Source organism: Balaenoptera borealis (assembly GCF_965194805.1).
Source record: "Balaenoptera borealis genome assembly, chromosome: 10".
Lineage (NCBI taxonomy): Eukaryota > Metazoa > Chordata > Mammalia > Artiodactyla > Balaenopteridae > Balaenoptera > Balaenoptera borealis.
Window position 1 is genome coordinate 63,977,577 of NC_138874.1, and position 27,919 is coordinate 64,005,495.

Here is a 27,919-nt window from a genome sequence, read left to right on the forward strand (position 1 = left end):
AAAATACTGATATTAGTAGAAGATTCAATTGCTTTCTCAAAAAATCCAGTAGAGCTAAAAGAACTACTTGGATTACTCAGTAAATTGGATGGATTTAAGATAAGTGTTTGGCAATCAATTTATTTCCTGATACCAACAGAAGCCAACCCAAACATATGAAGGAAAACTTCTGGGCAGGATGATAAGGACCCAGTTTGCTAATGTCCTCCTTCCAATGTTCTCTAGAAATAGCCAGTGAAGTTGAAAATAGGGGAAACTAGGGAAATATGCCAACCATATGCTGGACCTCAAAGCAAGTTGGTGGCCAGTTGGGACTGATGACAATAAGTATCATTATTTATTAGTACTCTGATATTTGCTAAACTTCTTTGAAACAGGTTGTGCTCAGGCTGTCCATATGTTATTTCATTTAATCCTCGCCCCAAGAAACATAAAAGGAAGGTGTCTTTATCTCCTTTTCAGATAAGATATATTTTATTAAGTCAGAGGGCTGCAGAGCCCAGGTTGGAAGGCAGGTGGATCTGATTGTAAAACTCACTCTCTTAAGCATTATCAGGCCCCAGGTGAATAACTAGGTAGTGAGGAAATCTGGAGGGAGGTGGAGGTGGAGGTGGAGGTGGAAGAGGACAAATCGGGTATTTGGGGGCTCAGAGTGGCAAGTCCTTAAGCAGTTAGGGGGAGACAACCCCTAACTGCCTGAATAGTTGAAGTGCCATAATGTGCAAGCTTTCCTTTCCTCTAATGCTTCTGTCACCCTGGCAGGTAGCACCAAGATCCACGGTGAACACACACAGTTTGAGGCTTGGAGAAGTTAGGTGGTGGCCTAAGGTCACATAGAAATGTGGGGATTTGCTCCCAGGGTGCCAGTGCCCCCATAGGCAATGCTGCAGGATGTGCACGGCCTCCCAGCCTGGCCATGTTGTGGGGAAAATGGGGGCAGAGGGCATCTGGCAGGGTTTGTTCTTCTAGTCCGAACCCAAAGGCAAGGGGCCAAGGCAAGCAGGAAGTAGGGGCTGGCTATCCCTCTGGGGCTGGAGGCGGGAGAGAGGAACCACCCGCTGAAAGGGCCTCAGTGGCTGGGAGGGTTGGAGCCACACAAAGCCTCCTTGTCTTCTTGTCTTGGTTCAGATAAGACCAGTTCCAGGCAGGCTTCAGCCCCGCATGGGCCAGGCCACCCCCTCTCGGCACAGATGGAGCAGGGCTGCCAGCCCAGGGCCACACAAGTTACAGGCAGAGAGAGTGAACCAGTGGAGTGTGGGTATAGATGCCTCTGTAGGGGATGGAAGGTGTGGGGGACCTAACAAGGTGAGATTGAAGAAGGTTTTTGTTTTTTTAAAAAAATCTACCCCCTTTCTGGCAAGCAGTCCCAAATTCTCCCAGTTAGGGGAAGATGCAGGAAGATAGGAAATCTGCTGGGTACAGGGAGGAGTGAAGTGAGGATGGGGGTAGAGGCCTAATGTTAACAACTATAATATCAATAATTATAGTCGGAAAGGCCAACACTCATTGATGCTGACATTCATTGATGCTGACATTCATTGATGCTGACATTCATTGATTCTGACTTGGCGTCAAGCACTGTTCCAAGCACCACGTGCTTGTTTCTCAGTTAATCTCGGCTGGTACTGTATGAGCAGGGCTCTGTGGTTATCCCAGAGGTTGGCAAGAGCGGTTTCCCACCCAGTGTTTTTTGAAGTGTGATGAATCCACATTAAAGGTGGAGGAAAACAGCCTAACGGGGTCCACCTGCTCAGTTTTGAGATATTTTTGCACAGATTCACATTGCTCAGTGTCAATTCAGTTCATTGTTAAAGCCATAGCCATTTCCCAAGAATGTGTTCATTTATGACTCTGGGATGCTTGTGGGCTTGGGAAGGTAGGTAGTCAGTTGGCATTTCCCCTAGTTCTGTGAGAACCTTGTCTGCAATGTTCTCTAGGGAGATGATCTCATTTTGCTCCTTGAGACCAGAGTTGGGGTAAAATATAAACCAAGAACACTCCCTGTGTACTGGCCTGGGTTCTTGGACTCTTTAATCAATAGAAATTGATAAGAGTCCAGACAAGAAATTCAGGCAAGGCTTTACTGGGACTTGTGCTGCAGCATGAGGGAATGAGAACAAGTAACGGGTGTCCTTGCTCACTCCCTGAGGGAGGGCGAGCTGGTCCTTTAAATGTGGTTGATGCCAAAATCTTGGCTCCCTGTCCACCAATGCCGAATAGAAATACTGAGACAGTTTGGAGGCAGCAGAAAAGAGTAGCTTTATTCTTTTGCCAGGCAAAAGGGAAACACAGTAGGTTAGTGCCTCAAGAACTGTGCCCCCTTCCCTGGGGAATAGGGAAAGGTTATATAGCCCGGGGCTTCTGGTCTGGGGTAGGTGTAAGGCTCAAAGTAATTAAGGTCTTGCATTTCTTCTCTTCTGCAAATTCATGGCCAAAGTTGGCGTCAGGTGGCTCAGCAACCGGGTCTGGTGTCCCTGAAGTTATCACCAAGACCTTCTTTCTGAAATGAAGAGTGCTACAAGGGAGGGTAGGGGGAGAAGAAATGCCAGGTACAAAGGCTGATTCACATGGAGTCAGAGAGCAGTCAGCTTTGTGAAGGATGAGTCTAGCTACAAGCTGTTTGTTAGTAGTAACAGCTAAAGAATAACCAAGATTGCTTAACTCTTTCAGGCCTGTTTATGTTGTTTCCCCAGCCAGGTCATTGTTGCAAAGATGGGGTAACAATAACTCCTACCTCATGGCAGAAAATGTGAATTTCCCTGCCTGCCTCTGAGGAGCTTTCCTGAGCTGGTCACTGTTGTTTCATCACCTTATTTATCTACAGGTTGGGAGTACCCTGAGGGTAGAAAGGGTGTGAGCAATGCGCAGGCCTGCAGAGGCCCTCCGATGGAGTTAAGGGTTTCCAGGTGTTACCAAGTACAAGCTCACACTGCTCGCAACAGAACAGGCCAATAAATTCGAGAGGGGAGTTGTTGGGGGCAAGGAATAGTGACTTTATTCAGAAAGCCAGCAGACCGCATGGACTAGTTTCCCAAAGAACCATCTTGCCCAGGTTTGGATGCTAGTTTCTTTTATGGAACAAAGAGGGGGAGGTGAGGATGTAAAGTAAAAAAAAGGAGATATATTTCCTGGTTCTGGCCAGACTTCGGAGGGGATGTGTTAATTTCTTCATTCCTGAAGCCATTCACAGGGGGGCCTGGTCAGGATGTTTCCTGTGAGTTTGAACAAAGGTATTTTAGCTTAACCCTCAGGCATGGGAGGCAGGGTTTTCAGAGATGGGCTATTATGTATACTTTAAGGTATAGACCACATCCCTTTAGTGATAACTTGTAGCAAAAGTGGTAGAATACGAAGGTTAAAGAAAAAGAAACAGATCCACTATGGAGTCAGATTTGTTGTTCCCTATTACGCAGGGAGTCAGGAAAGTCAACTGCTGACCAAGTAAGAGCCAGCTGCTGACTCTGCTTCCTGAAGTAAGTGCAGAGTTAAGGCCCCATGAAGGGGGCCTTTGAACATGAGTAGCATTTTTCTAAGCAAGATGTACTGTGTGCCATGGAGATTAGTGGGGTGTGAGTGGGTTGCAGGAGAGTGGGGAGCCATAAATCTGGGGGGATGTTTGGCCAGATTATTGAGAGCCTCGAATGCCACTCTCAGGAGAGTCAGCCTTTGTGCTGTAGGCAGAGGTGCTGGCAGGGTTTTTGGCTGAAGGATGACTCAATCATGCCAACCCTCTTCTCTTTTTAAAAAAACTTTTTGTTTTGAAATAAGTTTAGACTTACAAAAATAATACAGCGAGTTATTGAATATTTTTCACCAGCTTCCCCACATATTAACATCTTATGAACTGCAGTAGAATTATCAAAGTCAGGAAATTAACATTAATACAATGCTATTAAAGAAGCTACAGACTTTATTCATATGTTGCCGATTGTCTCACTACTGTTCTTTTTCTGGCCCAGGATGCAATCCAGGATCCCACATTGATTCAGTTGTCATGTCTCTTTAGGCTCCTTTAATCTAGGACAGCTCCTGTCTTTTTTTTGTCTCTCATAATTTGACAGTTCTAAGAGTCCAGGCTAGTGAGTTTTGTCTTTCATAACCTTGACACTTCTGAAGAATATTGTCCAATTATTTTGTAGAATGTCCCTCAACTTGAACTTTTTTCATGAAGAGTTTGAGTTTATGCATTTTTGTTTTGAGAATCTCGTATGAGTGATGCTCTGTTCTTCCAGTGCACCACATCAGAAGACACGTATGAATTGCTCTCTCTCATTATTGGTGATGTTAACTTTGAAAAGACGATGTGGTAAAGGTGATGTCTGCCAGGTTTTTCCATTGCAAAATTACTGCTTTCCCTTTTGTAACTAATGAGTATCTTGTGGGGAGGTCACTATTATACCCATCCTCAGCCTGGTGGAGGTAGCCCTTCTCCCAGTCCTCTGGGCTGAGGATCATCTTTTCAGGCTCCAGTGGGCCTAAAATGACCTATCTCCTCAAATTTGTTTATTCTGATGGCTCTACCTTTCCATGATGTAAGCCTCATTGACTGTTGCTGGGAATATAAATTTGTACAGCCTTTGTGGAGGGCCATTTGCTAATGTCTACAACAATTTTATCTGTGTATACCCTTTGACTTTACAGTTTCACTTAGACAATGAAACACACAGATGACATATGGTGTACTAAGGAAATGTTATAGTAAATGAATTTCCCTTTTCTCCATATCCTTGCCAATGCTTGTTATTTGTTCCCTTTTTGATAATAGCCATTCTGACAGTGGGAAATGATATCTCATTGTGGTTTTATTTGCATTTCCCTGATGATTAATGATGTTAAGCATCTTTTCATGTGTCTGTTGACCATTTCTATGTCTTCTTTGGAAAAATGTCTATCCAGATCTGCACATTTTAAAATCAGCTTGTTTGGTTTTTTGCTATTGAGTTGTATGAGTTCTTCATATATTTTGTATATTAACATTTACAAATATCTACTCCCAATTCATAGGTGGCTTTTTCATTTTGTTCATAGTTTCCTTCGCTGTGCAAAAGCTTTTTAGTTTGATATAGTCCCATTTGTTTATTTTTGTTTCTTTTGCCTGAGACATATCCAAAAAAAATTACTAATACTGATGTCACAGAGCTTATTGCCTATGTTTTCTTCTAGAATCGAGTCTTACATTTAAGTCTGTGATCCATATTGAATTTACTTTTGTGCATGGTATGAGAGAGTAGTCTAGTTTGATTCTTTTGAATGTAGCTCTCCAGTTTTCCCAACACCGTTTTTTAAAGAGGCTGTCTTTTCTCCATTGTATATTCTTGCCTCCTTCGACATAGATTGTGTAGGTTCATTTCTGGGCTCTCTATTCAGTCCCCTTGATCTATGTGTTTGTTTTTGTGCCAGTACCACACTGTCTTGATTACTGTAGCTTTGTAGTATAGTTTGAAATCAGGGAGCATAATACCTCCAGCTTTGGTCTCCTTTCTCAAGGTTGTTTTGGCTATTCGGGGTCTTTGTGTTTCCATACAAGTTTTAGAATTATTTGTTCTAGTTCTGTGAAAAATGCTCTTGATATTTTAATAAGGGTTGCATTGAATCTGTAACCACTATGGAAAACCATATAGAGATTCCTCAAAAGATTAAAAATAGAATTGCCATATGATCCAGCAATTCCACTCCTGGGTAGTTATCTGAAGAAAACAAAAACATTAATTAGAAAGGATACATGCACCCCTGTGTTTATTACAGCATTATTTACAGTAGCCAAGATACAGAAGCAACCTAAGTGTCCATTAATAGATGAATGGTTAAAGAAGATATGATATATATGTGTGCGTGTGTACACACACACACACACACACAGTGGAATATTACTCAGCCATAAAAATAATGAAATCTTGCCATTTGTGAAAACATGGATCCACCTAGAGGGTATTATGCTTAGTGAAAGAAGTCAGACAGAGAAAGACAAATAGTGTATGATTTCACATATATGTGGAATCTAAAAAACAAAACAAATGAACAAATATAGCAAAATAGAAGCAGAATTATAGATACAGAGAACAAAAAGGTGGTTGCCAGAGGGGATGGGGGTTTGGGGAGGAAAGAAATAGGTGAGAGAGATTAAAAGGTACAAACTTCCAGTTGCAGAATAAATGAGTAGCAGATGTTGATGCCAAAAGTCTTGGCTGTCTGTGCACTGATGCCAAAAAGAAATGCGGAGACCGAGTTTTGGAGGGATGAGGAAAATGGCTTTAATCTTTGCCTGGCAAAGGGAGTAACAGCAGGCTAGCGCCACAAGAACTGCGCCCCTCCTTTTCTGGGAATAGAGAGAGGTTTCTATCCTGGGGCTTATGGTCTGCAGGTAGGTGATAAGGCTTAAAGCAATGAAGGACTTGCATTTTTTTGTCTTCAGCAAATTCGTGGCTAAAGCTGGTGTCAGGTGGCTCATCACTGGGGTCTGGTGTCCCTGAAGTTATCGGCCAGTGACCTTCTTTCTGAAATGAAGAGTGCTACAAGGGAGTGTAGGGGGAGAAGAAATGCCAGGTGCAAAGGGTGATTCATATAGAGTCAGAGAGTAATCAGCTTTGTGAAGAACAAGTCTAGCTACAAGTGTTTGTTAGTAGTAACAGCTAAAGAATAACCAGAATTGCTTAACTCTTTTAGGCCTGTTTATGCTATTTCCCCAGCCTGTTCATTGTTTCCTTATTTTACTTGTTTGTCAGAAAAGAAATGTCTCATTTCTGTTTTTACTGCAACAATATGAAATGTACAGTGTGGGGAATATAGTCAATAATTATGTAATATCTTTGCATGGTGACAGATGACAACTAGACTTATCATGGTGATCATTTTGAAATGTATAGAAATATCAAGTCACTATGTTGAGTAACAGGAACTAATACAGTGTTGTAGGTCAATTATAGTTCAAAAAACCCAATCACAGAAACTCATCGAAAAAGAGATCAGATGTGTGGTTACCAGACATGGGGGGTGGTTGGAGGGGGAATTGGATGAAGGCAGCCAAAATGTACAAATCCCAATTATAAGACAAATAAATACTAAGGATGTAATGTACAACATGATAAATATAATTAACACTGCTGTATGTTATATATTGTGTGAAAGTTGTTTGGAGAGTAAATCCTATGAGGTCTCATTAAGGAAAAAAATTTTTTCTCTATCCCTTTAATTTGGAATCTATATGAGATGGTGGATGTTCTCTAAACGTATTGCAATAATCATTTCATGATGTATGTTAGTCAAATCATTATGCTGTACACCTTAAACTTATACAGTGCTGTATGTCAATAAAACTGTAAGTAAATAAATATTTACTGTAAGTAAATTAATTAATTCAATGAATGAACTCTATCTATGTACACCAGCATGGAATTACCTCCAAGATTTACTGTTGAATAAAGAAAGCAAGTTGCAGAGAAATGTGCATAATACAATCTCATCATGAACAAAAGAATGTCTGTGAGTCTGTGTGCATGTATATTATACACTATTTTATTTATATATATAGAGAGAGAGCTGAAATCTAGACAAATGCACATTCAGCTGCTAATGGTGTAATCACTGTTATGCACAGGGATTAGGACGAGAGTGAGGGTACTAGTGTAACTGGGAACTTTATGTTAGACATTCTCATTGTTGAATGATTTGATGTTTCACAACAAGCACAGGATACATTTGTAATAGCAGTAACAACTCCTGTTGCAGCCACATTCATCTTTGTCCAGAAGAGGAAACTGACGTCCAGAGAAAGGGCCTTGCCCAAGTCCAGCCAGGAGGTTAGGAGCCAGGAGTTTAGCGGGGCGGCGGGAAGCAGATGAGAGAGCAAGACTGGGAGGGACCAGAGGTGAGCAAACAAGGCCCAGCTGGGGAGACTGTGTAGCAAACGTGCTGAGTGTTAAGGGAGAAGAGGGGCTGGGCCCTGCCTCCCCAAACTCTGAGAGCTCCCTCATCCCTGAGAAAGTGGAGAATGGAGTTTTGAGCCCCAGCATAGGACACAGTCCCTGAGTGTGAAGGACCTGGTGGAGGTGACCATGATGCAGATTGAGGAAATGATGCCGAGGACAATCTAACTGCCTCTGAGTGAGATAGGGAGTGGGTGCCAGAGATCAGGGTGGAACAGCCCGGGACCCACTATTTCCACCTTCATCGCCCCCATTTTACAAATGGGATTGAGAACAGATAAGAAACCTGCCCAAGGTCACACTAGACTCCGAAGGCTTCTCTTCACTGTGGACGTGCCTCAGGCTATGGAAGTGCATCTTGCTAAGGGTCGATCCCCAAGCTAGCATGTGACCTACACTTACCTAGGCCTTGAACATCCTTTAAAAAAAAAAACCACACTTAAATTGAGAATTTTGCAACCAAAATTTGCACACCACTGAACTTGACTAAGAAGGAACAAAAACAAAATAGAACAGAAAAGAAAAAAGAAAAAGGAAGGAAGGAAAAGAGAAAAGAAGGTATATGCAAGTATCTTAGCTCTGGAACAATTCTGCTTTAACTCAGTTTCCTAGGACTAAGGGATATAGATGAGTGCAGAATTCTAAACTGTTCCAACCAGTCTGCAGATTTTATTCCTTTGTAAATCTAAAATATAATGAAAATTTTGTATGTTGTTGTAAAGCTTAAATGGGGGAGTGGGGTTGCACATTTCTGACTGAGGTATAAATTTAGTTTGTAAACTAAATGTTCAAATGATTGCTGTCTCCTCAGGGTTGCCACTTGAGCCTGAATTTCCAATCTGCCCAGATAAAGAAGAGAGGATTTGGGAGGGAACTCTGCTGGAGTGATGGCTTGGAAAAAGGTTAGTAGTTGGGATATGTACTTTTGGGTCAACGTTAGTGAATAAATTTGCCTAAAAGGGGCAGAAATACCTATTCAGGATCAATAAGAGGTAAATTTGGTTGTGTGGGGCAAGGTTAGATTAGAATTTTTAGAAGAGGCAGAGAATTTAACTTTTTTTTGTTTTTGTAAATTAATTTTTATTGGAATATAGTTGCTTTACAATGTTGTGTTAGTTTCTGCTGTACAGCAAAGTGAATCAGCTGTACATATAGATATATCCCCTCTTTTTTGGATTTCTTTCCCACTTAGGTCACCACAGAGCACTGAGTAGAGTTCCCTGTGCTATACAGTAGGTTTTCATTAGTTATCTATTTTATACATAGTCGTGTATATATGTCAATCCCAATCTCACAATTCATCCCACCCACCGCTTCCCCCTTGGTATCCATACATTTGTTCTCTACGTCTGTATCTCTATTTCTGCTTTGCAAATAAGATCATCTATACCATTTTTCTAGATTCCACACTTATGCATTAATATACGATATTGGTTTTCTCTTTCTGACTTGCTTTACTCTGGATGACAGTCTCTAGGTCCATCCATGTCTCTGTAAATGACACAATTTCGTTCCCTTCTGTGGCTGAGTAATATTCCATTGTATATATGTGCCACATCTTCTTTATCCATTCCTCTGTTGATGGACATTTAGGTTGCTTCCATGTCCTGGCTATTGTAAATACTGCTGCAGTGAACACTGGGGTGCATGTATCTTTTTGAATTTAATTTTAAATAATTGCTACTCTTGTGAATCTCTAATTTGTTGTGCCTGATCTGTAGGCCTTCATCAGAAAAAAATGTGTATATATCAGATCTCAAAACTGAGGGACATATGAGAGCAACCACGGTCATAGGGATTAACTTGCCAACTAAGGAATGTTGCTTGCCATCCAATTCTACAGGAATCAAGTTACTAGCCACTGCAGTTACTGACGTATAGCACACTCTGGAAAGAATTCAGGGTGAAGCTCAGGAATGAGGCACTCTGTGCTCTGGGAAAACTGGGAGAACAGGCCCTCAGATAGTTACATATTTTCAGGAGAAATTTTTATGAACCCAAATTCTTGCACTGTCCCATGCTTAGAAAAGTACTAACATCATTAACTGAAATATCTGATCCTTGTGACTGGTAGCAACTTTCTACAGAGATGTGTGCTTGATTGTACATATCCCTTCTCCAAAATCACATACCTCTTCAGAGCAGTTCCTCAGAGCAATTTGAGGGGCTGCCTCCTGGGCTATAGTCCTCAGTAAGACAGTAAATAAACTCAACTCACAGCTCTTATGTTGTGTGTGTGTGTGTGTGTGTGTGTGTGTGTGTGTGTTTCAGTTAACAAGCTAAAAAACAGAATGACATTGAGAACTGACCTGGAAGTTAAGGCTCAAGGTAGCTGTTTCCCAGCTCTGCTGCTTATTTGCTGTGTGTGCTTGGGTAGTTAGCTCACACTTTCTGGGCATTCGTTTCCTCTTCTGCAAAATGAAGTGGTGGGTGTAAGGAGCCCAGAGGAGCTGAGGTTCTCAGCAGTGATGGCAGCTCCTTTCTGCTCGCGTCACAAGCCTTAGGAAAGCAGCCTTGTCGGCAAGCTGGCTGTCTGCATTCCATACTCAATTGCCCACATTGGAGGAAGTCGGAGGCAGTCACGTTGCCTTGTACTCAGAGCCCAGGCCAGCAGAAGGCATGCCTATCCTGGCTGCAGCAGGGGCTGAAGGCAGAACTGGGCAGTGGTTAAGACTTGGGGGAGTCAGAGAAACCTGGTCTCCAGTCTCAGCTCTACCTCTTTCTAGACATGAGATCTCTGGTAACTTGCTGTCTCTGATCTGAGTGTCCTCTGTAAAATGGGGATGTTAATAGTACCCATGCCTCTTGGGCTTGTTGAGAGAATCAGATGAGATGTATATAAGTGCCTAGAACAGTGCTGGGCACATATTATGTATTCAATCAATGTTAACTATTATTATTTTTGTTGTTTTTATTACTCAGAATCAAATCTTAACTTCCTACCTAATATAGGAATTCTTTCTATGGCATACGAGACAAGTGGCTATTCTCACTCTTCTTGAATACTTCCAGTGACAGGAAGCTCACTACTTCTCCCAGTAAATTGTTTCACGAGTGGATAGTGCTTTTGGAATTTTATGGAATTTTAAAGCTGGTACCTTATATAAATCTCAGGTTTAACTGCCTCATGAGGAAACCCAAGTTCAAGAGGTATCAATAAAAGATTTGCTCAAGGCTGCATGGCTAATTAGGTGGCAGCTGCTCCCTTCTTCTGCCTTCCAATCTTTTAAATAGATTTATTTATATTTTTATTTATTTTGGCTGTGCCAGGTCCTAGCTGCGGCACGCGGGATCCCCATTGCGGCATGTGGAATACTTAATTGTGGCACGTGAACTCTTAGTTGCAGCATGCATGTGGGATCTAGTTCCCCGACCAGGGATCGTACCCAGGCCCCCCTCCCCCACCCCGCCCTGCACTGGGAGCGCGGAGTCTTACCCACTGGACCACCAGGCAAGTCCCCTGCCTTCCAATCTCATTCACTAAGTCCATTTTCCTTAGTGCATCTGAGAGCTTTGATACTGCATCCACCAATGCCCCCCACTCTGCCCAAAGAACAATTCCTGGAGGCCCCAGGCTGTCTGTTGCTGGGTCTCTTTGGATCCCAGATAATGTTAAAGGTTCATTGACTCATCCATGGATGCTGGGATAAAAACCTCTGTTTTAGAACTTCCATATGATGAAGGCTGAGTTCTCCTTGCTGCATTTTATAAGATAATCCCCTCCCCCCACCCCAATGTCACTGGGATGATTCAGCTCCGCCCCATTCCTAGGCACAGCCCTTTGGTTGCCCAGCCCTCACTAGTCCCACTGGCCTCTTAATCTCCATCCTGATGCTGTTTGAATACGCCTGGTCTCACAGGCCCTAAAGGCCAATGCCCATTTCCCTACCTGCTCCACCTAGTCTGGATGTATCGTCACACCAGAAGTGGTACCCCTGGGGACAGTTATAGCTGTCCTGAATGGAGCTATCTTCCCCACAGTGATTCCAGAAAAATAGCATGTGTACCTGATCAGGAGAGGGGCCTGGCCACCCCCACCCCCAGAAGCCCTCAGTGCCACTGACTTGACCTTGGATGATGCCTCATAGATCATCAACAACATCAGCCCTCCTACCCAGCTCACTAGCTCCGTGCTCCTTCCCCTCCCCCTCTTGAATTAATCAGGAAGCATCACTGTGATCTTTATAAGGCCAAGCTCCAGTGGTTTCAGAGGAGGCCTCTCTAACCAGTCCCTGGTTAGACTCATGTTCAGATGGAAACATCTTTTCCTTCCAGATGCCATTTCAAAGGGATATTTGAATGGATTGCTTACTTGAAGTAGAATTCAAATGATTTCTACACAAGGATTTAGATGGTGGAGTCCACTTTAAATATGTATTTCACAGAGCAAAATATTTCACTGTGAATATATGGATGCCAGAGAGTGATTTTATGCTATGGTTGTGTCTGTAATTTACAACCAATAGGCAACAAACACACATGTAACAAACATAGGTTTGGGAGTCATAGCTATCTCTTGACTCTTGGTTCTACCCCTCACTAGCTCTGATTGTTAACGAGCTACTTAATTTCATTAGGCCTCAGTTTTCTAATTGGGAAAATGGGATGCCGGGGCATACCTCCTAGGGGTTAAAGTGAGGATTAAATGAAAGAATGCAAACAAGGCTCTAAGCATAATGCCTGGCCACCCACTGACTGTTCAATTAATGTTACTCTTATTATTATTAACATAGAAGCAACATTCTGTGGGGTTCCTGCAGATTCAAAGGATATAATGGGTTTACACAAGGAATGCCTGTCTCTGGCCTACAGTGTGTTTTGCAACAGCCATTACAGGATGCCAGGACAATACTAAATATGTTTCAAAATTGAAATTTCATAATATATTTATTTTCAGTTTCCTAGGAAATATTCTGTAATACCCAGAACATAAGCCCAGCAAATTCTTTTGCTATGCAGACATTAAAGCTTCATAAATGCTATAAATAACCTTTTCTGTGTACATGTGCAACGTATTACTGCTGCACCTTTAACCAATGGCGAGAACATCCCTAGGTCTGCAGAATGTTTACAATATTTGTACATTGCTATGGATACAGTATCAAAGGCAGGCGCCAGTAACATGAACAGGATGTAGGGGTTTAGGGCCGCTAACAACAGTGATGGAAACTACTCTCACTCTTAATGCATCTTTCTTGGATAATATTTGTAAAATATTTGGGAGGTGAGCCATGCTGTTGAGAACATTACTTTGGATGTTTCATCCAATACTGCTGACAGGCAACTTGGTGAAATAGCAAGGAGTCAGAGACCCAGGTCTGACAGCAAACTGATTGTGTGACGTTGGTGGTTACCTTTCTTTGTAGGCGCTCAGTTTCTCCCAGTGTAAAATGATGGTGGGGGGTGTCTATCTGAAGATTTCTGCAGTCCATTCCAGCATTCTGATTACGAGTTGACCACAGACATCATTTGGTCTCATATCCTGTGTAGTTAAATGAAATTCTGGCTAAGTTGAACAAAGTTAAGACAGATTTTTGAAGGCATCCAAGATGAGCTATACTAGTTGGCCAGCCTGAACTTTCTTTTTCTATTGTTTCCTGTCTTGTGCAAAAGCCTTGTAAATTCCAGTTGGCTCTCACACTGTCTTCGAGATGATTTTTTTTCCCCTCCAAGGGAGCAACAGGGAGTGTGGGCAACTCAGCTCTTTTTTGGCAAATTGTCAAAAATTAACTGGAAATCAGATTAAGTTACCAAACTCACACTGTCCTGGGAGTCCTTCTCAAGATGCCAAAGTTTAGTAGCAATTGACATATGGCAACATATATATTACTATTCATTTAAATCAGAAATACTTGCTCACCAAACAACAGTGTACATTTTCCAAGAACAGGCACAGCAAACACCTTGGAATTGTTGCCTGGAAGTGGGGGCAGCAGGGAGATGGAGATAAAAGGAAATAAACAAAACAAGAAGGGAGTAGACACTGGGACTCAAAGACATGTGATTTATCTAGGGTAATATAGCTAGTAAGTAATGTGTAACAATTTGAACATAGTTGTCACTCAAAAGCCAAGGGTGCAACACATATATATGGAATCTAAAAAAATATGGTTCTGATGAACCTAGGGGCAAGACAGGAATAAAGATGCAGACATAGAGAATGGACTTGAGGACACGGGGAAGGGGGAGGGTAAGCTGGGACAAAGTGAGAGAGTGGCATGGACATATATACACTACCAAATGTAAAATAGATAGCTAGTGGGAAGCAGACGCATAGCACAGGGAGATCAGCTCAGTGCTTTGTGATCACCTAGAGGGGTAGGATAGGGAGGGTGGGAGGGAGGCTCAAGAGGGAGGGGATATGGGGATATATGTATACATATAGCGGATTCACTTTGTTACACAGCAGAAACTAACACAACATTGTAAAGCAAGTATACTCCAATAAAGATGTTAAAAAAAAAAAAGATGATAAAAGAGCCAAGGGTGCTCTTCCATTACACCCTGCTGCCTTTTGCTCTTAAGTGGAAACACCCATTACAATAAAAGATTGAAATGTGACTTGTTATTTATCAATTCTCTCAGAGGGTTGCTATGTTGTTACTTTTCCCTTAGAAAGTAGAATACCTGCAAGATTTCCTCTTAGGGAGCTTTCTCTTTATCAGATCTTATCTTTTTGGGGTGATTTCATTTCCTAGTAGCAGGAAAGATAAGGTTAATTCATCTCGGGTTTTCTGAGGTTGTATCAAGGTGAAAAATTCTAGTTCATTGAGATTTTAGAGGACTCTAGAAGGTTAGAAAGTGGAAATTTCCTCAAACTTTGGTTCTTTTTTTAAAAATTTATGTATGGTTGACTTACAATATTATATTAGTTTCAGGTGTATAACATAATCATTCAATATTTTTATAGGGTACACTCCATACAAAGTTATTATGAAATATTGACTAATTCCCTGTGTTATACATTACAACCTTGTTAACATTTATTTTATACCTAGAAGTTTGTACCTCTTAATCCTTTTCATCTATTTTGCCCCTCCTCGCAACCCTCTCCCTTTGGTAACCCCTAGTTTGCTGGTTATGCTGAGCAATGGCGGCAGCTGCAGCTCCCAGTCAGCCAGGAGATCACAAGGGTAAACAACTAATACACTTACAACCATTCCATATCCACACAATCATTCAGTACAGTATTCATCAAATTACATGACATACTTAACACTTTATTATAAAATAGGCTTCATACTAGATGATTTTGCCCAACTGTAGGCTAATGTAAGTGTTCTGAGCATGTTTATGGTACGCTAGGCTAAGACATGATGCTTGGTAGGTTAGTTGTATTAAATGCATTTTCTTTTTTTTTTAAATTTATTTATTTAATTAATTTATTTTTGGCTGCATTGGGTCTTCGTTGCTGCGTGCGGGCTTTCTCTAGTTGTGGTGAGTGGGGTCTACTCTTCGTTGCAGTGCGTGGGCTTCTCATTGTGGTGGCTTCTCTTGTTGTGGAGCACGGGCTCTAGGCGCACGGGCTTCAGTAACTGTGGCATGCGGGCTCTAGAGCACAGCCTCAGTAGTTGTGGCGCATGGGCTTAGTTGCTCCGTGGCATGTGGGATCTTCCCAGAACAGGGCTTGAACCTGTGTCCCCTGCATTGGCAGATGGATTCTTAACCACTGTGCCACCAGGGAAGCCCCTAAATGCATTTTCGATTTACAGTTCAATGTACAGTGGGTTTATTGCGACATAACTGAAGAAGCTCTATATTTCAACTTACTCTCATGCCCAGTTCACTTATCCTACTGCCCTCCCCCCCATACACACATACACATATAACCATCATGGAAATTGGCTAGAATGTATATAATTTAAATTTGGGCTTGTTTATATCCTTTTATTTTTCTTTGATACCTCTCCTCCCTCCCTCCCCTATATCTCTGGCAGCATTGCCTGACTTTTTTTCCCTTTTATTATTTAAGGACTTTTTCCAAAAGTGTTTTCAATGTGGGTCTTTTTGTATAGCAAACATTCCGAGCCCTTGAAGGCAGGGAGTCTTTTTTCCATCACTTTCTCCCATTTGAATGATAATTTGGCTGAATATAAAATTCTACATTCAAAGTAATTTTTCCCCAGTACTTTTAAACTATTTTTCACTGTCTTCTAGCATCCCGTGTAGCTGTTTGATGTCTGTTCATTGTCATTCCTTTGGAGGTGATCTGTTCTTTCTCTCTGGAAACTTAGAATTTTCTCTTTGTCTTGATTATTCTCAAATTTTATTGTTATGCCTAGGTATTGGTATGCCTTATCTCTTTTGTTTGGCCCTTTATAAGTCATTTCAAATAAGGTCATTTGGGGGAAATTTCTCTCCATTATTTCTTCAAATATTTCTTCCACTCCATTTTATTTTTCTCTCCAACTGGAACTAATACCCGTAGGCGTTGGCATTTCTATGTTTATCATCCACATTTCCAAGCTTTTCTTTTATGTTTTGTATTTTCCTACTGTGAGACATCCACAAGCTTGAGTCTACAAATTCTTTCTTCAACGACATCCATTCTATTTTACTTGTTCTATTTTCATTTAATAGGTTCTTTATTTCAACTATTTTATTTTTCATGCCTAATATTTTCATCTAGTTCTTTTTTGTGTGTGATATCTTATTTGTATATCATATTGCTAACATCTTCTCTTATTAACTCCTTATCTCCTACTTAAAGAGGATTTTTAGATTCCGGGTCCTTATGTTCCAACACTTCCGTTTCAGATGACAGGTGTGTCTCAGCTTATGCTTGTCATTCTCTGCTGTCCAGTGCTTTGGGCTTGTGATCTTGTTTTCCCTTGGGGCATCAACCAGCAGGTCTGATAACACATTGGGGGAGGGCTAAGGCCAGGCCCTAGTCTACACTGAAATCAATGATTTAAAGATGAGAATTCAGGAACCACAGAACCCTTAAAGAGTCCCTGTTTGATACCATTCCATTGGTCACTCTTTTGCCTGAGGTTTTCACTTTTGAACCTTTAGGAAGAAATAACAATGTAGTCCACAATCCTTGTGATTTGGTTGGGAGTATAGGGGAGTGATTGCCTGAGGGCTGTCAGCCTGTTTTCATGAACTCTCCCCCATCACTCAGTGGGGCTTTGTGTTGCTAATATCAGGAGAAGCTGCTATGGGCCCTGCTAGCCCACTTCTGTGTCAGGCCCATAACTGTCTGCTCAACTTGAGGGAGAGACAAGAACAGAAGATGAAAAGTTCTCCACCAACCTAGTTCTCCCTGCTGCCCAAGGCTCCCCTTTCTCCACCCCTACACCAACTCTAGTCTTCTCTCCGGGATGGTGGGGGGGAACATTCCCTACATTTTCCCTTTGGTTTTAGGAATTCATACTTCTCTCATGTGTTTACTGTTTCTTCAAGTTTGATCTTGGGAGAAGGAGTCAGTGGCCTGAGCTAGTCAGCCGTTTGGGCAGGGATCTCCCCTCAGTGTCCTCAACTTTAAATAGTTACCTCAAAGAGTTGTGGGTGTTAGGTATTTCATATCGGTGTCTAGAATAAAAATAAATATTTGAAAAGTATTGAGTTTTTTTTACTTTCAAAAGACCTCAATCCCAAACTTTTATTCTCAAGGAGGGAGGAGTATGCAGATATGCCAATTGGCTAATTTCATCAGCTTTTTAAAAATTCATTTTTAAAAATCGAAGTATACTTGATTTACAATATATATTAGTTTCAGGTGTACAACATAATGATTCAAAATTTTTATAGATTATACTCCATTTAAAGTTATTATAAGGTACTGGCTATATTTCTTGTGCTGTACAATATATCCTTGTAGCTTATCTATTTTATATAGTAGTTTATACCTTTTAATTCCCCATCCCATCTTGTCCCTCCCCCTTTCCCTCTCCCCACTTGTGATCACTAGTTTGTTCTCTATATCTGTGAGTCTGTTTCTGTTTTGTTATATTCATAGCATTTTTAGCCCCGCGGCAGTGCTTTTCGCCGATTGTCAGGACTCCAAGTATTGTTTACACTGAGTGCTGAGCTCCCAGTGAGGGTGTTTAGATGTGCTTCTTATTGATATAAACATGTTGTCATGTATAGAAATCAACCCCAAGCCTCATGAAATCAGGGTCAAACCATTTGGGTTCTTATTCTAAATTTTCTCTAAAAATCTTACTACTCAAAGTGGTCTGAAGATCACCAGGGAGCTTGCTGGACATGCAGAATCTTGGACCCACTCCACACTCACTGAATCAGAGCCTGAATTTTCACAAGATCTCACAGAATCCATCTGCACGGTCAAGTGTGAGAAATGCAGGATACATCATCATCATGACCAACCTTCCAGTGAAAACTATACTCTTGATTAATGTTACAGTTTACGAAGTTGGTTCACATAGATGATTTCATTTAAATTTACTATTTTATGTTCATCCCAGCACAATGTAAAATTATTCTTATTCTTTTTAATGATGAAATTGAGGTCCAGGAAGGTGACAAACTTGCCTAAAATCCTGTCTGGAGCCAGGTAAATCCCAACTTCAGTCTCAGTGGATAGTAGAACACTTTTTGATTATTAATAGTGTGCTGAATGTAGCATTAGTATGCATGGTGATTTTAGGTATTGATATAAAGTATGCTTTATTCTCATATGTATTAGAGAAAAATATAATGAACAAACTAACCAGGTGTGGCATGTCATAGTTATTATTGCTTGAGAAGATTTGTGTTGTGAGGGTGGTCCTTCCATGTCCGAGGTTCAGGGAACATTTCTCTACTTTATATTATAGATGTCATTCCTCTCTTTTATTTACAGCAAGGTCAAGATTCAATTTTAGTGACAATTTATATTGAGTAATTTTTTATTTACTACAAACATCCAGTGCAATGTGTTGGTACAGGAAAAAGTAAAAGTTCTTTCATGAATATTTCCCTGAACAGTATTAGTACACCAAAGGTATTTTCCATAATCCAACTTATTGCCTTACTATAAACAGAAATGGAGCAATTAGTATACTCAATCCTATTCAGAAAGCTTAAGAGCCATCTTTTTTTTTTTTATAAATTTATTTTATTTTTTATTTATTTATTTTTGGCCACGTTGGGTCTTTCTTGCTGTGCATGGCCTTTCTCTAGTTGTGGCGAGCGGGGGCTACTCTTTGTTGCGGTGCACGGGCTTCTCATTGCAGTGGCTCCTCTTGTTGCGGAGCACGGGCTCTAGGTGCATGGGCTTCAGTAGTTCTGGCACGTGGGCTTCAGCAGTTGTGGTTCACCAGCTCTAGAGCACAGGCTCAGTAGTTTTGGCGCATGGGCTTAGTTGCTCCGTGGCATGTGGGATCTTCCCAGACCAGGGCTTGAACCCGTGTCCCCTGCATTGGCAGGAGGATTCTTAAACACTGTGCCACCAGGGAAGTCCCTTAAGAGCCATCTTAAAATGTTTGTTGATAGAATTGCAAATACAGTATTTTGGATAGGATTTTCAAGTGTCTACCATGGAATCAGACTGTATAGATCTTCATAAAGAGAAATGTGAAATGATAAGTACACGCTCTCATTGTTCAACGTTGACAAAAAAGGAACCATAATTTCCAATTCGATGTGGACAAGGAGGCTTGCAGAGAGAAGGGTCTCATAGACTTACAAGCATATTACTCAGGTGCCCTAGATTCTTTTTTGTGTGTGCTGATAAGAAGGAAAGGAAAAATGATATTTACAACCCAGGCTGCTCAACTAAGAGATTTAGTTAACAAGGTTCCAGCAAGGGCCCTGAGCAACAACAACGTGATTGCATTCTGTGCTCTCACCTTAAAGGCAGGTTCTCCAACGTTTCTTTGGTGTTTCCAGGCCTCCATGTAAATACATACAGGTTCCCAGATGGCAAGCTGTTTTGCTAAAGAACCTCTTTACACATCTAGAGTATCTCCTCTTAAACTCAAGACTTGTTTTAAAACCATGGCTTATAAAACGTTTGGAGTTGGATTGCATGGACTCATAAACATGTTGAATGTAGGAAATAGTGTTAGTTTATAAATCTGGCCTGTTTTTAGGTTGTGAGGTCATTAGTTTTTTGTTTTTGTTCCCGCCATTGGTCCTTGCTCTTTTTGTTCTTCCCAACTTGCCCTTGGTATATTTGGGGTTTTAGTCTGTTTGCCCTCCATGGTTGTTTCCAACAAGATGCCTCTGGCCTTTTCTCATCCAAACTCAACATAGATGTTTCCCCTGTATCACCCCTGTGACTGCAACACAAGCCTAAGATGTCTCTTTTTATTTTTTGCTTCAGACTTACTTCTAGGCTCCTGGACTGTGGGGGAGGAAGAGGCAGAATGTGAGATCCAGTTAGTCTGGCCTCTGTGTGTTACTTCACCTCCATAGGATGCAGCTTATGGGTCTATAAAATGAATGGCCCGCACCGTTTGCTCACTAAGATCCTTTTTTGCTCTAAGCCATGATAATACCCCAAATAAGATTACAGCATTTTATACTTTTGGCATTTAAAAAAAATCAGAGTACTCCTTTCACTTGCTGCAAACTACATCAAACACTGAATGAAATGTAGTGGGAACAAAAGGAGGCCAATCCTACAATGAAAGAAGATGCTCATGTCCACCCACAACTTGGTGTATGTGGAGGAGTTAAGTGGACTATAGACAGCTCTAGAAACGTAAGGAAGACCATATGTCCTACAACTAGGGCATTCTGCATTTCTTTATCAGTGAAAAAAAAAATCCCTGATACAAAGTTCCAGAACAGAGTCTTTTTGAGAAAGAGCAGAATCAAATGTGTGACAATATTATCAAAACTGACCAAAAAAAGCATTTGATTGGAGACACAATTCACAACATTTTATTCAAGTTAATACATTTCATTCAGTAATCTGCCATATTATCCTTGGCACCATTAATAATAACCCCTTAATCACAAGAGAAACAGAGAGAAATACTAGGATTTATGTGTAGAAGTTGATTTCCACCAAAACCAATTCATAGTCCATCATCTTTAATGGTTGTGCTTTCACTTGAGGCCTCTTTTTTGGGGGGAGGGAGGCTGTTTCTCGTGTTTGCTTAAAACAAGTAACATGACCTACTGTGTCATGGAAGGAAAATAAGGTCTAGTCCCTAGTGAACAAGCAGGGGGTCCTCCAGGAAAGGAGCCCTAAAGGCTCCTTGAGGTGAGTCAGTAACCCTCCTGCGCCAACCAGTCAGTAGTTAAGTTATAACCAGGTGAACGAGAGAGGTAGTAACTAGTTGGAGAACCCATGGTGTAGACTCTCTAGAACAGGAATGGCTGAGTGAGTCAGAACTGGAGGGAGACATCTACAGTGTCTGGAAAAAGTGACCAAGAATAGGGAAGTGTGAAAAAGATACGGGTTTCCCACCAGGGGACCCACAGAAAGATGGTGGTACCAGTCAAGGGCAGTCCTGCACTTTTCTCTGATGCAAGGGTACACTGAATGGGTTCTGCAGTTTTCAGATAAAAATTGGAATGATGCTGAACAAGTGCAAAGTGAAATCAGAGTTTCCCTCCTTTGTTCGGTAAACACTGAGAGAACACCTGTGTGTGAGGCATTGGGACAGGTGCTAGAGGAAAAAACGAAGCTGTCTTAGGATGTGGTCCTGACTTGAAGGTGGCCATCAGACCCTGCACATACAGAGCACTATGTCGGAGGGTCCAAGTGGAGGGAAGCATCACTTCTGGCTGGCAGCAGCAGAGAAAGCATTCCCGTCATTCCTTCTTGGTTCCCAGAATGTACTCTGTGCCTCTGTGTCACCTCTTGGCCCGCCCCATTCCAGGCACTTGTCTTATCTTTCTCCATAATGTGAAATGGAAGCCTGAAAGGAGAAGATCCCGCCTCACAGGTGTCTAACAAATGTGGGTGGAATTGATGTGTTATGGAAGTGTCACTCTATTTTGGTCCAGGTGGGTGGAAAAAAAATTTGGGGAAAGGAGAGCTGATAAGATGGTGGTGGTAAGGGTAAGGTGTTTTAATCAGAAGGTAGAAGCAAAGATATCCCAACAAGCAAACTTAGTATGTGGCTTAAACCACGTGATAGGGAGAATGCCAACACAGCCAAGGACCACAAGAAGGTAGCTGGAAGCCCTCTGCCAAATAGGTTAGTCTGCAGAACTGGGAAGCTAAAAATCTTTTCCTACTATCTACTCAAGTTTAACCAGAGCAGATGAAGAAACAATGAATAACTAGAGGGTCGTAACTTTCTAGAAAGATCAAGTAAACACAGCACCCCCTCAAAAAAGGTGAGGCTGAATGTCAGTGTAGAGAAAGCTTTTGAACATCTTTTTTTCTCCTAGGAACTTTATATGCTATATTTTCTCTCTTTTTTTTAAATTGAAGTATAGTTGGTTTACAATATTATATTAGTTTCAGGTGTACAAAATGGTGATTCAGTTTTTTTTGGGTATCTTTTTTAAGTTTGTTTTTGGTGTCTTGGTCTGTAATCAATCAAGTAATAGAGAGATGCCATCCCAAACAGGAACGTCTGCAGGAACCAGAGTAGTTGAGTCCAACTATTCGTGATGCCTTTAGACCTAAAAAAAGAGAAAAATTTATCCACCAGAATTTTAATGTTATGGTTTCACTGGAGTTATTGTCTTCCAGTTTTTTAAAAACTTATTCCTTCTATCTATTTTCATGGGGCTTATTTTGCGCTTTCCTCCAGCTTATTAACTTGAATGCTTAGTTCATTTATTTTTGTTTTTCTTGTGCATTTAGAATGGTACACTCTTCCCTGGGAAGCAATCTGGTTACTGCCTAGGACATGGTATTATGAAACTGTTTCTCACGTGATTTTGATGAGCATATAGGGTTAGAAAGCACTGGGATGGCTTCAAAGCAAGTGTTTTAGACCAGATGTAAATCTAGCTTGGCCAACTACCAGCTTGACCTTGGGCAAGTCACTCACTCTCAGAATCAGTTTTTTCGTCTGAAAAATAGGAATAATAGTATTTATCTCACCAAGTTTTGAGATGATTTTTGAGATAAGTTATCCAAAGTGATTAGTAAAGGGCCTGGCACATGGTAATAATAAATACCTGTTTATACAGCCATTCAAACTAAACTGCTTAACACCAAGCTCAAAAGAAAATGGCCCAGATGAAGTGAATGGTTTGCTACAGTCTCATCTGTATATAAGTAAGTCTCATGTGGATGACTTTTAATTTAAAATAAAATTTTAAAAAATATATGTAAAAAATATATAATTTTCTACACTAACAGATTAAAGGAGAAAAATTATATGATCATCTTAATAAATGCAGAAAAAGCATTTGATAAATTTCAACATCCATTCTCAATACAAGTTCTCAGAAAACTTAGAAAGAGAATGGAACCTCTTTATTCTGACAGAGAAGATCTATACAAATCTAGAAAAAACCCGAGGCAGAATGTTGAAAGCTTTCCCTTTGATTAGGAACAAGGCCAGGATGCCTACTATCACCACTTCTGGCTGACACTGGACTGGACGTACTAGCCAGTGCAACGAGGGAAAAAAACATAAATAAAAGGTATACGGAATTGAAAGGAAGAAATAAAACTGTCTTTATTTCTAGAGACAATTGTGTACCTAGAAAATGAAAAGGAATCTTTTAAATTATTAATGATGAACTATTAGATGAACAGATGAACTATTAGAACTAAAAAATGAATGTATCAAGGTCACTGGGTGTGAGGTCAGTAGAATCAACTATATTCATACATTCTACCACCAAACAATAAAAAATGAAATATACATCAAAGTGGGCCAGGATGTACAAGAAATTCACGTTTACGCATTACTTATAATAGTCAAAAAAAACCCCCAAAATAAAAAAAACACCCCAAAAAACTAGAGGCTTAAAAGTCTGTCAGAAGGAGGATTTGTTAAATACATTAAGGCACATCTATGTGCCTTAATAGAATACTATGTAGAATACTTAATAGAATACTTATACTTAATAGAATACTATGTACTAATGAAATGAGGTAAGTTTATAGGTATAGACACGGGCAAACAGGCATATATGACAATAGAAAAAAGTTATACAAGAGTTTATATCTATATGTATAAAGATATGGTGGCTATAAAGTCGAAATGTTCAGTCCAGTCTTATGTCTGGTTAAATGGAATTCATCAATTTCTTTTTATTGCTGGATAGTGGGATGTGGGGTAGGGCTTCCAATTGTTCTACATGTCTTCGTGATTCTTTCACTTAAATGTATTCGTTCATAAGTCAAAAGGAATATTCATCCTGGTTTACAGTCACCAATGATACACTGCAACACGTTAGACCATAAAGAAATGATTTCAGGAATGTGAGAATAGTGCCCTAACCTCTCTATGCCTTTTCTCCCACTGCCTATCAAAGAACTTCAGAGCAGGATGTTCAATTTGAGTCTTTTCGTTTTCATTAGAGGCTCCAAATGACGATAACAAAATAGGTGTAAAGTATTCCAACACTATAATGTGGAGGGCTGGACCACACCTCCGAGCTAAGCTCTGAGGGCCTGAAGAGGCCGTTAGAAAGAAGTATCAGTGCTGTGGCACTTCCTATCCCAAGTCAGCCCAAAGAACAGCTTCAGTGGAACCACTCAGCCTGACAGGAGTCCCCAGTAATTTGGGGGAGGCTTAATATCTAACTCAGATGTTTAACTACTGGTACACGGCTGCCCAGGGAACTAACTGCACACACGTGCAGATTTATCCTGCTGGACGGATAAGGAAGCTGTCATCGTGAGCCTTACAGGTCTTGTGGAAGGGCACTGGCATGAGTGAGCTTAAAAGCAACCCCGCCCCAGAGGCCTAACTAAAGGGTAGAAGAGATCTCAATGAAAGGGAAACTGCCCCCCCGCCACGACCCCCATTACAGATCCTAAGGGAAAACTGCAAGTGACATACTGACTGAGGTCTGAAGGAACCATCAAGGGAACTGCAGAAGGGAGATCCCTAGTGATGGGCGGTTTCTCAAAAATCCACCAAGGCTCCTTTGGAGAGAAAGAGTCAACAATGGGTATGCAACGACCACAGCACCCAGCTGCCTGATCACAAGGCAGACTGTGCTCTGCTTCCCCTAACTACTCCCAGCACCCCAAGGGGCCACAGGCAGCTGTCGCTAGTGAACAGGGAACAAAGCTGGAATGAGAGGGAAGACATCAACTATACCCTCTTCCCCACAGCAGGCTGCTGCGCCCCAGCTGGAGGAGAACAGATGTTCTGAATTAGATAAAAGTTCATAGTTTTAATAAATAGACTGGACTTGACCAGATAATATGAAATAGTGACTGGAAAATCTATGGACCTGCTTCAGATTTCATCCAGGGCTAGGATGGGAGACAGACAGTAATCCTTGGGGGAGTGGAGATGGGCGAAAAAATAAAGCTGCTTTCTCCTCCTCTCCTAGAAAGTCCAGCTTGTTTAATAAACCAGAAAGTGGAGGAACATAATCTATTAAAATCAGTTAGCACTTGTCTGGCATAGTGTGCACCCAAGAAATATTAATTACTTTTATTATTAAAACAATAAGGTATCTTATTTTCCACTTTTAGAAGTAATACCACAAAAACAGAGGTGGTAATTAATCTTGACCAGAAGAAAAAAATCAATTGCAAAGCAATCTGGCATTACTATAACCATCTCTTTCATTACACCATACTTTCTGTATGCTTACATAAAGTCTAAACGTAAAGAAAAGCTTTTTCAGTTCTCTCACATTGTATTATCCTACACCGGCAACAGTAGAGTAGGGTCTAGTCGCAGGACTTTTAGCTTGCAATGCATCCCAGAATCACCTACAGACCTTGAAAAAAATAACATGTTCCTACCTCTGAAGCAAGGCTACTGCATTAGGATCTCTGGGCCTGGAAACCAGACAAGTGAATGCTGAGAAAGCTCCCCAGGTGATTCAGTTGTGAAACTAGGCTGAGAATCATTGGGCTAGGTCAATGTAGCTCTTTTCAAAACTAGAAGGCAGCCTCCTAATCTTTTCTTCTAGTTGCGGCTATACAGAGACTTTTGAAAAAAAGAAGGAAAATCATCTAAATTAAATGACTAAATAATTGACTCATTAACACAAATGAATTCATTCATTAACTATTTACTGAGTACTCCCTCTGAGTACTGAGAGAGGCTCAGTATTAGGTGTGGGGATTCAACTCTACCCTGAGAATGTTCTCGGCCTACAAGCGCATGAATTATTTAAATGTGGCTACTCTCAACTTATATTAGATACCAAGAGAAAAGCGACAAAGACCTATTAAAAACACTTACTTGCACAATACAATGGCATACAAGGACTCTCCCACGTGAATCAGCCAGGCCAGCCAATACCTGAAACAAAAGTCAGCCTAGTTTAAGGTGATGGTTCTCTGCTGATGAAATCTAACACAGAAACCCCCAAGAGAAAGGTGCTTTAATGTGAACTAGCACCACTCTTAGAAGGCAACCAGGGGTCTTCCAGGTCTACACCCCATTTCTGCAGCTCTCCTTACCAACTGTGCACGAGGGTGTGATGATGGTCCAGCAAGTACTGAGTGAAGGGGCCCAGCGGCCCTAGGCTCTGATAAGGAATAGTCTCAGGCCAGAAGATCATCCACTGAAAGAGAACCAGAAGCACAGAATGCTTATTAGGTCACTTAAATCTATTTTTAACCGAGGCTATTAAATAATCCTGATTCTATAAGAACAAATAACAGACCAAAGAAACTCTGAACTAAGTCATCTGGGCTTCCATTCTTTACTTCTATTTTCTAAAAGCGATTCTAGTGGGAGATTTATGCTGAGGAAACTCTGTGGTTATCAGACTTAGTGCCCAGGTTGGCTGACTTCTGTTATTAATGCATTACACAATTTAGTCCCCAACCTATTTTTCTGGGTATCTTTCCTGTATCCTTTAAATGAATTCTGTCTGCCAAACAAAAGTCGCTGCTCTTCTCAGTAGAGATTCTCTGTCTTCATGATTCCACATCTATGTCATAACATGTATATCCTCTCTAATCCTTCTTACCCATTAAATTCTACCCATCCTTTAGGTTTACCCCATTTTCCAAGCAATTCCAACTGCCTCAAACATTCTGCTTTGGAAGCCCTATCCTGACTTGGCAGGCTTAGAACTGTCCCTCAACTTGACCTCCTTCTTCTTGAGTTCTACTCAAACCTGGCTAAGCCCTAGTAACCATGGGGACGCAAAGACAGGTACATTTTCAAGGAGAAAGCTTACAAGCGCACCGACCTTCCGCTTACGCCAATAACCTAGGCAAGCGCCAGGCGCGCAAGCGCAAGACCCCGCCCCCCCAACAGCCCCCTCGCCCTACGGGAGCCTGGCGGGCCAAAACACATGCACCCCGCGCTACACCTTACCCCGAAATATCCCAGCCCCAGGACCGTGACCAGCGAGGGCAGGGGTTTGGCTGTACGGAAATAGGAGGTAGCAGCCCCACCGGCATTCGACTTCGCCACCACCATCTTGAAAGATCTACACACCGAGTCATGGGGTGGGGAGTATTCCCTGCCTTCATATAGGGAAAGCGTGGGCAGCCGGTTTCTCAAGACCTCAACACAGGCGAAAGGCGCGGGCAGACGGGTGCGCCTGCGTCTTCTTCCCGGGTCTAGTCCCCTGGCTTAGAGCGCTCAAGAGCCGCGATTGCGCCTGCGCGACCTCTCCGTGTTCGTAGGTGCGGATCTTGTGGCTCAAGGCAGCACTCTATCCCTTCGCCTGGCCTTGCCCGGGGCCCGCTGCCCTTACTGTGTAATAGCCAAAGGAGAGGATGATGACGGTGACCCAGAACAGACTGCTCCTCTGGAAGTACGTCTCATCTCCTCCTGCCTTCCCCATCGCTGCAGCACGTCCCAGGGAATGCCGAGCAAGCCACCTCTGCTCTGGAGGAAGGCAAGGATGGGGGCGGGGCCGTGGCAAACACTCCTCCCTCCTCTCACCTACCTCCCCAGAGGGAGAAGAGTCTGTGGGCCTGAAACGCTGAAAACGAGTCTCCATCGGCTCTGGCCTGGTGGGCTGGTTAT

At 41.6% G+C, this 27,919-nt stretch overlaps 1 protein-coding gene and 1 long non-coding RNA gene across 5 annotated transcripts in view; one reads left to right on the forward strand and one right to left on the reverse strand.

Annotated features, from left to right (window-relative positions):
• The window catches only part of LOC309636346, a 114,123-nt gene that overhangs the window by 3,894 nt on the left and 82,310 nt on the right, over nt 1-27,919 (forward strand). The window contains exon 2 of the long non-coding RNA XR_014249412.1: nt 8,734-8,824. This is a non-coding gene — a long non-coding RNA (uncharacterized lncRNA). The remainder of the gene's footprint in view (nt 1-8,733; nt 8,825-27,919) is intronic.
• Nucleotides 1,520-27,788, reverse strand: TMEM254 (transmembrane protein 254). Of its 4 annotated transcripts, none has more exons than XM_082408830.1 (4): nt 27,260-27,373; nt 26,392-26,495; nt 26,171-26,230; nt 1,520-3,212 (listed from the first exon to the last, which is right to left on the reverse strand). In XM_082408830.1, the coding sequence occupies exons 1-4, from the start codon at nt 27,362-27,364 to the stop codon at nt 3,185-3,187; spliced, it is 297 nt and encodes a 98-aa protein (XP_082264956.1). In that variant the 5' UTR covers nt 27,365-27,373; the 3' UTR covers nt 1,520-3,184. The 4 variants fall into 4 exon arrangements, with proteins under 4 accessions (XP_082264956.1, XP_082264957.1, XP_082264955.1 ...); XM_082408831.1 differs by lacking the exon at nt 1,520-3,212 and adding an exon at nt 3,219-5,687; XM_082408829.1 differs by lacking the exons at nt 1,520-3,212; nt 27,260-27,373 and adding exons at nt 20,729-22,457; nt 27,645-27,788.

Coding starts and splice junctions, on each gene's coding strand:
- TMEM254 (XM_082408828.1), bottom strand. CDS start 27,364: ATGGTGGTGGCGAAGTCGAATGCCGGTGGGGCTGCTACCTCCTATTTC. Junction 26,496..27,259: donor TGGGGCTGGGATATTTCGGG/GTAAGGTGTAGC, acceptor GTTCTCTTTCAG/TGGATGATCTTCTGGCCTGA. Junction 26,231..26,391: donor CACACCCTCGTGCACAGTTG/GTAAGGAGAGCT, acceptor CTTTTGTTTCAG/GTATTGGCTGGCCTGGCTGA.